This window comes from Mirounga leonina, unplaced genomic scaffold (assembly GCF_011800145.1).
Source record: "Mirounga leonina isolate KUSES-001 unplaced genomic scaffold, KU_Mleo_1.0 Mir_128, whole genome shotgun sequence".
NCBI lineage: Eukaryota > Metazoa > Chordata > Mammalia > Carnivora > Phocidae > Mirounga > Mirounga leonina.
This window is the reverse complement of record NW_023270320.1, coordinates 34716425-34729723: the sequence shown is the minus strand read 5'-3', so window position 1 is coordinate 34729723 and position 13299 is coordinate 34716425. Positions and strand designations below refer to the sequence as shown.

Genomic DNA, 13299 nt, shown 5'->3' with positions numbered 1-13299 from the left:
GTGCCTCCCAAAATTTTAAAGAAAGAAAAACTTATATATGTACAAAAATAAGGGTTGATATGATGAAGGGATGGAATATGACTGTAAAGATGGAAATTATAAAAAATTTTATAAAAGGAATTGATAAGAAGTTGTTTGAAAACAGAAAGAAGAGGATTTAAAAAAAAAGGGAGAGAATGTGATCAGGCAGGGGAGTTGAAAAAAACCATACAATAGAGATTTAGGGTATATTTTGATCTGTTAGAAGAAACTATCTCAAAATTTTAAAGAGAGAACAATTTATGTATATATGCCAAAAATATGAGTAACTACTATGAAGTGATAGAATGTGACTCTAAAAATGAAAAATAAAAATGAAAAATAAAAATGTTTTTTTTTTAAAAAGGGATTCATAAGATGTTGGTTGAAAAAGGGAAAAAGAAAAATTCAAAAAAAATTAACTTTGAAAGACTAAAGAATCATGGTAAAAAAAAGCCATGAATTCTATATGCATTATTCCCCTAGCACTGGAGTTCTGCCGTCCTCATTGATCCGTAAACTTGGTCTTGGCTGGCTGTTCTCCCTGATCTTCTGGGGAGGGGCCTGTTGCCGTGGTTTCCAAAAGTCTTTGCCGGAGGCGGAATTGCCCTGCCCTTGTCCGGTCCGGACTAAGTAATCTGCTCGGGTTTGCTCTCGGGAGCTTTTGTTCCCTGCAAGCTTTCCGTACAGCTTTGGAGGCGGAGAGTGAAAATGGTGGCCTCCCAATCTCCACCCTGGAGGAGCCGAGAACTCGGGGCCCCACTCCTCAGTGCTCCCCCAGAGAAAAGCAGTCAGTCACTCCCGTCTCCCCGGTCTCCGGCCGTACTCTGTGCTCACCCGGCCTGTGACCGCACGTTTCTATCTCTGGCACCTGACCTCGTGTGGAGTCTCCAAACCCAGCAGATCCCTGGGGTTTGCTCCTGTGCCGATCTTCCCGGGGGAGGAAGGTGAGTCTCCCCGGATCTGCCGCTTGTTGGGTCCCTGCTGGAGGAGCAGTGGCCCCACTGTGCCGCGGATCATGGTCTATGACAACCCCGAGCTGCAAGCCCACTCCTTGGCTCCGTCTCTGCAGCTGGCTTCCCTGCTCCGATACCTGGGAGCTCTGCCACACTCAGGCGCCCCCGGTCTTTCTATGACCCCGAGGGTCCTGAGACCACACTGTCCCACGAGGGTTCCACCCCCCACTTAGCCACCGGAGTGACGTCCCTCAGCAGAGCCAACTTCTACAAGTTCCGATTTTGTGTTCCGCGGCTCTATCACTTGCCAGAAGCTGCCAACGGAGGCCCCTCCCCCGCCGTCTATCCTCCCAAATATCGCCTCGGATTCACTTCTCTGCACGTCCTACCTTCCAGAAAGTGGTCGCTTTTCTGTTCAGAGTTGTTGCTATTCCTTTCTTCGATCTCCTGTTGACTTCGTAGGTGTTCAGAATGGTTTGATCCCTATCCAGCTGAATTCCTGAGAGGAGACAAAATCCAGGTCTCCTACTCCTCCGCCATCTTGCTCCGCCCCTTCACTCTTAATAGAAGGTCCACAGGGCTTTGATTTTTATCTTTTCAGCTCTTTGATAATTTTAAGATGACGTTTTATCCAGCTTTTTAAATTTTCATTAGGAAGGCTTGTTCAAATAACCTAGTCTTTTACTTTGGGCTACCAGAGAACTTTCTGTTTTTCAAGGGCAGAAGTGTAGCTTTTGGATGTTCGTGCAATAATGCTGAATTACAGACTGGCAGTGCCATGAGTGGTTGTCACTGAGGCCAAATCAGATTTGGGTTCATATCTCAGATCTGCCATTTAAACTTTGTTACTTTGCACAAGTCACTTAACTTTTCTAAGCTTGTTTTCTTTGTATGTTAAATCTACTAATAATTCACTTGGTAGCTAGGATTAAATAACATGTTTGAAAGTTATGTTTCTTTTAGTAGCTTCTGATCGCGCTGTAACAGATTACCACAAACTCACCGACCGCAAAAGTACAGGCAGCAGAAGCAAAAATAAGTAAGTAGGACTACACCAAACTAAAACGTTTCTGCACAGCAAAGGAAGTAATTGACAAAAATGAAAAAACAACCTGCAGAAAGGGAGAAAATATTTGCAAACGACATATCCAATGCTAATTTTCAAGATTAACATGCAGCCCACCAGCAAAAAAGCCCAAATAACTCAATTTAAGCAATGGGCAAAGGACTTGAAAAGACATTTCTCCAAAGAAGACCTACAATTAAATGGCCGACAGGTATATGAAAAGGTGCTCAACCTCACTTGTCATCAGGGAAATGCCGGTCACAGCTGTAATGAGATTAATACCTGACACCTGTTACAATGACTGTTCTCAAACAGTTTTCAAAAGTTAAGGGTTGGTTGAGGATTTAGAGAAAAGAGAACCCTTAGACATTGTTGGCGGTAATATAAATTGGTACAGCCATTACAAAAAATGGAATGGAGTTTCCTCAAAAGATTAAAAATAGAAATATCATATCCAGCAATTCCACTTCTGGGTATATATTCAAAAGAAATAGGATTATTTCCCACACTCCTGTTCACTGCAGCATTATTCACAGTAACAAGGTATGGAAATAACCTAAATGTCCATCAACAAATGAGTGAGTAAAAAAAAATGTATGTATACACAGTGGAATATTTTTCAATGTTAAAAAAGGAAGTCCTGTCATTTATGACAATGTGGATGAACTCAAGGGCATTACACTAACTGAAATAAACCAGACATAGAACAACAAATACTGCATGGTCTCACCTGCATGTGGAATTTTAAAAAGTTGAATTCATAGAACTGGGGAGTAGAGCAATGGTTTACCAGGGCCTTAGGGAGTGGAGGAAATGGGGATGTGTTGGTCAAAGGGTACAAACTTTCAGTTATAAGAGGAGTAAGTTCTGAGGATGTAAGGTACGGCATGATGCCTGTAGTTAGTAATACCATACTGTATACTTGAAATTTGTTAAAAAGAATAGATTTTAAATGATCTTACCACACACAAAAAATATAGTAACTATGCAAGGTGATGGGTAGGTATATTACTTTGTGGTAATCATTTTACAATGTCTGTGTATATTAAGATATCACATTGTATACCTTAAATGTATACAGTTTTTATTGTCAATCATACCCTTAAAAAGCTAGGAAAAATAACAACATACATTTATCTTAACCATTCTGGAGATCAGCAGTGCAAAATGGGTCTCACTGGACTAAAATCATGGTGACACTGGGGCTGAGGTCCCTTCTGGAGACTGTAAGGGAGAATCCATTTTCTTGCCTCTTTTAGATTCTAAAGGTTGCCTGCATTCCCTAAGTCATGGCTTCTGTCTTCAAAGCCAGCAATAGCTGGTCTTTTTTTGTAGCCATCATTCTGGTTCTGAGTCTTCTGCTTCCCTCTTTCATCTTTAGAACCATTGTGTTGACATTGGCCCCACCTGGACATTCTAGGCTGATCTCATTATCCCTCAGTCCAATGCTAGCAGTCTTCACTCCCCCTTGCCATGTTCTATAATGTATTCACAGATTCTTAAAGATTAGGATGTGGACATTTTGGGGAGGGGGCATTATTCTGCCTGCCATATTCATGTATGCATTTGTGTGATTTTGTAATTGTTTTCTGATCATACCTGTAGCACTTCCATACTTAAATAATAAGCTCTTTGAGGAAGGAGATTGTTACTTTATATCCACCATTTTTTTGCATTTTTCCCCTCTGTAAATGTATAATGGAATTTTTAATGAGTTGAAAGTTTCTGATTGTAATTTTAGAAAAACCCTTTTTAACAGTTGTGGTTTGCTAGACTGGATTAATTTGGAGGAAAGAAAGCAGAGATGAACTATCTTGTTTATATTCTGTACATCTAAATATGAAATGGCTTTTTATTTAAAGAGAAAGCAGTAATTAAAAGATGTCTAGCTAATCAAAGTTTATTAAGTTCTGAGATATCATTTCCATATAAATATGCCTGCTTTGAAACTCTTTAGTGAGCTAGATAGAATTTTTAAAAACCAGAGGGGAAGGAAACAATATAAAGAGCCTGCCACACAGTGCTTGATATTTTCATATACTTCCTTTTATGCTCACAGCTATCCTGAGTCTTCATTTGGGAATGAAACTGAGACTCAAAGTATCATATGATCTCACTGATATGAGTTGTTCTTAATCTCAGGAAACAAACTGAGGGTTGCTGGAGTGGTGGGGGGTGGGAGGCATGGGGTGGCTGGGTGATAGGCATTGGGGAGGGTATGTGCTATGGTGAGCGCTGTGAATTGTGTAAGACTGTTTGAATCACAGACCTGTACCTCTGAAACAAACAATATACGTTAAAAAAAAGTAGAAGAAGAAGAAGATAGTAGGAAGGGAAGAATGAAGGGGGGAAATCGGAGGCGTAGACGAACCATGAGAGACTATGGACTCTGAGAAACAAACTGAGGGTTCTAAAGGGGAGGGGGTGGGGGGATGGGTTAGCCTGGTGATGGGTATTAAAGAGGGCACGTTCTGCATGGAGCACTGGGTGTTATACGCAAACAATGAATCATGGAACACTACATCAAAAACTAATGATGTATGGTGATTAACATAATTAAATAAAATTAAAAAAATTAAATAAAAAATAAATAAAATAAAATAAAATTTAAAAAAATGCAGCCACTTGTATCCATGTAGTACAAGATTCTGATATTTGTTCCCTTTGTATGAAGATTGATTTCAGTGTGCCTACAAAATCCTAAAGGATTCAGAAAGAAAATATGTATACTGTTGATTTAAATGGCAAACTTTAAATTCATTCAATATCACTTAAATGTCAGTAGCTGTATTTTATTATGAATGCATGATCTTGAGCCTTAACTATTATAACCTATTTCTGCTCCTCAGAAATGTATTAACTTGATCAAGATGCCTTTGGGGGAAACCCTTAAGTAAATGTAATTTCAGGGTTCTGTTTCTTTCTGTTAGTTCCTTCCCATTCATCATGTGATGGGGACCAATGAGGAACTAGTGTTAACTTGGTAACATGGTGACAGCTGGTGCTTTATCTAAATTTCTTAGTTTTCTATTTCTTGGAAATGCTTTAATATAGAAACTGCTTCAGATATTTAAATTTAACCTTAACTTGCTTCTATAAATTCAAGACCATTAACTGATTTTAGTTTGAAAATTGTATCTTTTACTTGTAAATCATGTTTGCACTAACCTTCCAAAAACTGTGTAAAGAATTATTTTTAACATGGTCTTACAGTATATTCTACTTTTTAGAAACTATAGAAAATAATAAATACAACCTGTTAACCACACACACACACAAAGTAAATTAACTTATCCAAAGCATGGAGAAAAGGCTGTTTTTAACAGAAAGTCATCAGTTCCGTAACTGGTTGAAGTGTGAATATATTTTAAACTCTTAAATAGCTCTTTTCTTTTTGAATGGAATTTTAATATGAAATAGCTTGCTGATTTCCACTAGAGTCTGAAGTATCTAAGCTTAAAATGGTACCTCACATCTTGAGTAGAGATCTTATATGCGAAGTCAGTTCTCATTAAAGAAAACAGAATCTCTGGTTCCTTCCAAATGAAAATTTAGCAGAATAAAAGATTTCTATGAACAGTAGCAATAACCTTGTACGTAATTTGGTTTGTTTGTGACTGTTTGCCAGTTATTTCCTGTCATCCTTGGGGCTTCCCTGTCCTCGAGCAGGGATTTTCCTTAATTGAGAAGTGGGTCCAGAGGTGGCACCCTGCCCCGGAGTCATTCTTTTCTTGCCCTGATGCTCCATGTTTAGTCCTTTCCCTCTGTTGCCACCTTCTCCATCTCCATGGGAACTGAGAAGAGAGCTGCCCTTTTGGTCGGCAGTGGGAAAGCAGTGGTGAGGAAGTTATCAGGTGCGAACAGCTGAAGGAGGAAAAAAGTTTTACTTTAAAATCTTGACTCTACATCTGTGCTCTGTGTCATGCTCAGCTCTCGTTAGAGAGAACAAGGAGACCTGCTTTGGCCGTGTAGCCTTTAGAGGCTGCTGTCCTTGTGAATGCAGCGTGCAGAGCTGATTCTGGGGAAGGCTCTTGGCCACTGCTCAGGTCCTGTCACTCTTCTCTGCCCCCGATGTGTCATCTCACATTTCGAAAGCACATCTGTTTTAATTTTAACAACAGCAAATTGCAGTATTATTTTGTGCCAAGCACCATGTTAATTAGACTACATAAATTATCACCTTTATCATTACAGTATCTCTATCAGGTGGAGGTACAACCATCCTTCCCTTTTGTAGACAAGAAGCTCCAGGCGCAGAGAGGATAAGGAATTTATCCGAGCTCTCAGGGCCTGTAAGTGGAGTCTGGGGTTTGAAGCCAAGTGTTCAGACTGTTGTATACTCTTTCTCTAGTTACAGTCTTTGTATATATGATTTCCTATAGAAGATCATCTGCTTTGTGGAGTAATGGCCAGTTTGGGGCTGTTAAAATGTAACTTCTCAGAATATTCCTGTATGAATCTTTCTTTGCATCAGTGACTTGCCTTTTCATATCATAACAGAGTCTTAAAGAACAAAAGTTTAAAAAATTTTGCCTATGTCCGATTTATTGATCTTTCCTAAAATTTTTGCTTTTTCTGTCCTACTGTAAAAGGTTTTGCCAAACTCAATGATACTAAGATTTTCTCCTTTGTTTTCTTTTGGAAGTTTTATAGTTCTGGTTTGTGGCCCATTTTGAGTTAACTTTTGTATTCGGTGTAAGGTCAAGGTCGATCACCACTTACTGTGAAGGTTATTCTTTTCCCCATTGTTGGAAATAAATTGATTGCATACGTGTGGGTCTGTTTCTGAACCATTTATTCTGTTCCACTGATCTATCTGGATATCCCCTTGCTTATGCCACACTCTCTTGATTACTCTTGCTTTATTACAAGTTTTGAAATCTGGTGTAGTTAAATCTTATATATTTGTTCTTTTTCAAAGTCACTCGGCTGTTTTAGGTCCTTTGCATTTCCCATATAAATTCTAAAATCAGCTTGTCAGCTTCTGCATAAAAGCTTGCTGGGTTTTTTTATTTGGATTGCATTGAATCTATAGATAAATCTGGGAAGAATTGCTATCATAACAATATTGAATCTTTGGATCCAAAAACACAGTCTTTATTTAGGTCTTCCTTAATGTCTCTCAGCAGCATTTTGTGGTTTTTAACTGTACAGGTTTGCACATCTTTTGCCAAAGGTATCCACATTTGCCGAAATAAATTCTTAATTTCATGGTTTTTGATGCTATTGTAGATGGCATTTTTTAAATTTATGATTGTTGTATCTAAACATTCAGTATATTGATTTTTTGTTCTATAACCCTACTAGACTTATTATTTAGCAACATTAAAAAATAGTAATGTTTCTTAGATTTCTTACATGGACAGTTATGTCATTTGTGTTATACAGTTTTCCTTCTTTCTTTTAATCTGGATGCCTTTTGTTTCTTTGTCTTGCCTTAGTGCCCTGGCTTGAACCTCTAGGACAGCCCTGACTAGCACTGGTGAGAGTGGGCGTCCTTGCCTTGTTACCCATCTGTTGGTGAAAGCACTCATTCTTTTACCATTCTTTAGGTCTTAGGCCCATCATCCACTCGTTTCCCTCTTGTTATTCTCCTTCATAACATCTTGCTCTTTTTCTTCACAGTCATAGAAGTGTAATTATATTCGTAAAATTTGTTTAATGTACTTTTTTCTCACTTGTCTCTAAAGACCATATTTATTTCATTATCCTACATAGCACCTGGCACATAATAGGTATATAAGAAATGCTTCTTGAATGAAGCGTGAAAGAATTGTTCATTCTTGCTTTCTTGTCGACCATCAGTGTTCTTTTTAATGAAATGTGTAAGAGATGGGAAAATAGCACCACATGAATTACTAATAACCATGCAAATCATGAATCACTTTATTTTTGAATACTTGAACTAAAAGCTAAACATCATCAGTAATTGCTTTCATGGCTTTGAATACAAAGTTTACTGATGTTGAAGATTTTATTTTTTTAATATTTTTTTTTAAGTAATCTCTACACTCAGTGTGGGGCTGGAACCTATGACCCCACAATGGGGAGTCGTGTGCTACCCAGTGAGCCAGCTAGTTGCTCCATAAGCTGATTTAAAATATGCCCTCATGATAATGAATTTGCGGGTTTGGGAACTAATTTTAAATTTTTTTCTTAATTTTACCCATTTTTCTACATTTTCATGGCAGCTGTGGTTAATCTTTCATTAGGATATATAGAAATCTATTAATTTCTAAGTTAGGCAAAGATAGTGGGTTCTAAAGACAATTTATATGGATGAATAAAAAGTATATATATTTTCAGGGAAGCTGAAAATGCAGAATTGTAGAGCAACCAGTAATACAAGTTTTTCAGGTGAAACTTTGGAAGAGATTAATCATGAGTTTATCTAATGAAAAAATGTGAACTGTCACATATGTTTATTATGTAGGAGTTTTATAATCATAGATCATTCAGATAAGGGAATGATTCTGTACCAGATATATAGATAGACAGCATTACCTGGGATCAGATGAGGTTGGATAAAATGAACATCATTTTCTTTCCTGCTATCCTCCTATCCCTATGTTCCCTGTATTCTGTTTGCATTTGAAAAGATTTGATACGAATGCCTTAGTTGTGTGTTCTGGCTATCAAGTAACCATGTTGGTGTAGTTTGAGTAACTTACCTCTAAAGTTAGAGGAGTTTCTCATTGTATAGTTTCACTGTTTCTGTCTTTATCTTCCCAAACAGATAAAAGTAAAAGCTTAGACTAATTAATTACTTAGTAAACATCCAGCTTTCTCCTTTATAAGTGCATTATTTCAATTTATGAAGCTGCTTATAAATTGAATTATTAAGTATTAAGTATTAAATGCATTAAGGGAGCTGTGTAAAATAAGAATACTATGGGAATCTTTCGAAATGTGAATACTTACTACATTTTATATTGTGGAAATTTAGATATTGCTTCAGATGAGATATGCTTTTATTATTGATACTCAGGGACACTGATGTCTAAAATTTGCACCATTTAAAAATGTCATTTTTCAGAATCTTAGGGGAAAAGAGCTCTTTAATTAATTGAGGCTTTAAATGGTGAGAATTTTATGAGCAAATTTTTAATTAATGAATATTAGTGTGTAATTAGAAACGTTGTTAGAGTCTTAATGATTGACCTACCAGTGAATGTATGACTGCGTTTTAAATATAATTCATGTTAAGATTTAATTGCATTTTTGCATTTTGGTTGCTCTGCTTGAAATGAAGGTCACATGTAAAATGAATAAACATTTTTCCCACCATAGAAAATACTCTCTTAGCATTAATAGGGTTGGCACTGGTAAGTTCACAAGAACAACAAAAAAAACTCACACAAAACAAACCAAATTTCTCTGTTTCACAGATGTATCTTGTGATTTTTCCAGAGGGAACAAGGTATAATCCAGAACTAACGAAAGTCATTTCAGCTAGTCAAACATTTGCTGCTCAAGAAGGTAAGTAAAAATTTGACTGTATTTGAAAAAATAATTTTTAAAAATAAATACCTTTTCAGTTTTTGTTCCTGGAGAGGATATTTATGTTTTACAGTAGTGGAAATTTCTTCAGGGAATGTATGTATTATCTCTTAGGAAATGAAGTTTCTTCATTAATTCATATGCATGTTATTATATATATCTGAGAGGTTAAATTCAAGTGCTTGCTAAAATACATATTCCAGTGCCATGGATTTAGTGAAAATCTGGCTAGGTACCAGATTGTGGAGCCTTTTTCTCCATTATGGGTTGTGTGTGACAGAAAGAGTCTCTGTTCTGTGGGCTGACAGACCTAGACTGGAATCCAAACTCTGATGTCTGTCAGCTGTGTGGGTGCAAGGTGCCTCACAGACTGAGCTTGTCTCCTCATCTCTTAAGACATCTGTACCTCATAGGTATACCTATGCCTGCCTCTGTGGAAGAATTACATTAGAAGTATGTGAAGTATCGGGGAATGTGACACACAGTTGGTTCACAGTACTTGGAAGTTATGAGTGTCCCCAACAACAGGAATGTTCTTAATGTCCGTATTTTAGAGAGTTGGATAACTAATACACTTATAAGCTATTCAGTTTCACCAATTTGGGATATAAACAGAAAACAGTGGCTATGCTGTGTTCTCAAAGTTGCCCTTGAAGACTGACTATGAATTAGTATACGATCTCCATACATTGATCTCCAGGCACTTACTGAGCAAATGCCTTGTTGATCTGATCGCAGGGTCTATGCAGTACCATCTAGGAGCACTTGTCAGAGCAATAGTAGTGTCTGTATCTGCTCTGACCAACATGGTAGCTCCTACCCACATGTGATAGTGCATCAAGGGAAATGCATTTTTAATTTTGTTAATTTTAATAAATTCATTGGGATCTGATACAAAATTCTTGATACTTCCCATATTGGAATTCTTTCCCTAGACTTCTTTAGGGCTTATCTCCATTTCCCCCTCCCTCTCTGGTGATTCCTGGTCAGTCCCCTTTCTAGCCGCCTCCTTCTGCTTCATTCTCTCCTGTTTCATATGTTGTTTCTATTGTCTGACGTTGCTCTTTCCTTCATTTCATTTTCATGTTTTTCCTTGTGGCCTTTATCCAGATCCATAGCTTTAGCCACCATTTATTTGATTGCTGATGGCTCACAAAAAGCTTTCTTCCACCCGTATCTGTTTGACTCTAGACCTATAGGTATAGCTGCCCGGGAGAGAGCTTCACTTGATTGGCCCAAGGGCCAGTAATGCTTAACATCACTCATCATCAGGGAAATACAAATGAAAACCACAATGAAATACCACCTCACACCTGTCAGAATGGCTAAAATCAATACCACAAGAAACAACAGGTGTTGGTGAGGATGTGGAGAAAGAGGAACATTCATGCTCTGTTGGTGGGAATGCAGACTGGTGCAGCCACTCTGGAATATGGAGGTTCCTCAAAAAGTTAAAAATAGAACTACCCCATGATCCAGCAGTTGCACTACTGGGTATTTGCCCAAAGAATACAAAAACACTAATTCAAAAGGATACATACACCCCAGTGTTTATAACAGCATTATCAACAATTGCCAAATTATGGAAGCAGCCCAAGTGTCCATTGATAGATGAATGGATAAAGATGTGGTCTGTATATACAATGGAATATTACTCAGCCATAAAAAGAATGAAATTTTGCCATTTGCAAGATGTGAATGGAGCTAGAGAGTATAATGCCAAGTGAAATAAGTCAGAGAAAGATACCATATCATCTCACTCATATGTGGAATTTAAGAAACAAAACAAATGAGCAAAGGAAAGAGAGGCAAACCAAAAAACAGACTACTAACTATAGAGAACACACTGATGGTTACCAGAGGGGAGGTGGGTGGGGGATGAGTGAAATAGGTGATGGGGATTCAGAAGTGCATCGTGATGAGCACCGGGTGATGTATGGAAGTGTTGAAACACTGTATTGTACACCTGAAACTCATATTACACTGTATGTTAACTAACTGAAATTAAAATAAAAACTTTTTTTTTAAAGATTTTATTTATTTATTAGCGAGAGGGAGGGAGTGCACAAGCAAGGGGAGCAGCAGGCAGAGGGAGAAGCAGACTCCCTGCTGAGCAGAGAGCCCGATGAGGGCTCCATCCCAGGACCCTGGGATCATGACCTGAGCCAAAGGCAGATGCTTAACCAACTGAACCACCCAGGCACCCTTAAAATAAAAACTTAAAATGAACTATCTCAAGGGAAAGCAAAAAATTAAAAATAAAAAAAATAAATAAAAGTATATTCTACAACAGAAACCATAAAATGGCTTTTTAAAAAACTGTCTTATCCATGTATCATATGACCTCACTGATATGAGGAATTCTTAATCGCAGGAAACAAACTGAGGGTTGCTGGAGTTGGGGGGTGGGGTGGGAGGGATGGGGTGACTGGGTGATAAGACACTGGGGAGGGTATGTGCTCTGGTAAGTGCTGTGAATTGTGCAAGACTGTTGAATCTCAGATCTGTACCTCTGAAACAAATAATGCAATATATGTTTAAAAAAAAAAAGAAGGTAGCAGGAGGGGAAGAATGAAGCAGGGGAAATCGGAGGGGTAGATGAACCATGAGAGACGATGGACTCTGAAAAACAAACTGAGGGTTCTAGAGGGGAGGGGGGTGGGATGATGGGTTAGCCTGGTGATGGGTATTGAGGAGGGCACATTCTGCATGGAGCACTGGGTGTTATGCACAAACAATGAATCATGGAACACTACATCTAAAACTAATGATGTAATGTATGGGGATTAACATAAGAATAAAAAAAAAGAAATTAAATTAAAAAAAGAAGAAAAAAAAAACTGTCTTATCTCCGAAAGTATTTAGAGAATGTTGCATTTTATATCCTTCCCTTGGGGAAGTACAGTTCACATTTATGTATGTTTCAGAAAAGTTCTGTCGTAAAGATCTCTGATTTTGTTTGTTGAGCTGTTTTCTAATTTTATATATATTAGAAAACAGTGATCTAAAATTATTAAATAAAATTTGGGGGTTTTGGGGGTAAATTCTTAGGGTTCCAGAAAATTATGTCTCTCCAAAATTATTCCTCTCTAAAGATTCTAGATAGCTGAGCTCTGACTTTAACAAAATGTGTATTTTACTCTGACGCTTAAAATAGTCTATAGATGAATCAGTTTGGGGATTTTCTTGTGTGTGGAGGGGAATTCTCGATAAACTTGAGTGTAGACCTTAAACTGTATAAATTTTCAACTACTCTTGTGTGTTAGCTCTTACAGCCACTTTAAAATTACAGTTTGAGATTAGATAAGGTGAAAAGGAAATAAACGTGGGGAATTTTTTTTTTTGCTACTTTTCATGTGTATTGTAGAATCTGAGACATTTTATTATCATTAAATAATCAATTATATCTTGAGACATGTGTGTTTTTTATGAGTTGAACAGAGAGCTGGCCTTGGGAGAAGTTTACTAGAGTGCCTCAGATCCTCAGAGTCTGCTGATTTTATGTTAAAATAGTACAATATTCTACCTTTAAATATTAACAAATCTTTATCAGATTTCTAATATATAAAATGTTTCATTAAGGTGGAAGAACTAACTCTAATGTTTTCTAGGAGTTTATAATTCAATAGGAGAAATGAAACAGGATTGTATTCATCATCTATCAGTGTGTAACAAATTATCTCAAACCCTAGTGGCTTAAAACAGTTCCTGTCTCACTGTTGATGTGGGCCAGGAGTCCTGGTGTGGTTTAGCTGGGGG

General features: G+C 37.6%; 1 protein-coding gene across 2 annotated transcripts in view; it reads left to right on the top strand.

The window, feature by feature from the left end:
- AGPAT5 (1-acylglycerol-3-phosphate O-acyltransferase 5) overlaps positions 1–13299 on the top strand; it is a 79166-nt gene that overhangs the window by 32347 nt on the left and 33520 nt on the right. For both annotated transcript variants that reach the window (XM_035004315.1, XM_035004316.1), the window contains one exon: positions 9429–9519. In XM_035004315.1, the coding sequence (XP_034860206.1) occupies positions 9429–9519 (91 nt within the window). The remainder of the gene's footprint in view (positions 1–9428; positions 9520–13299) is intronic.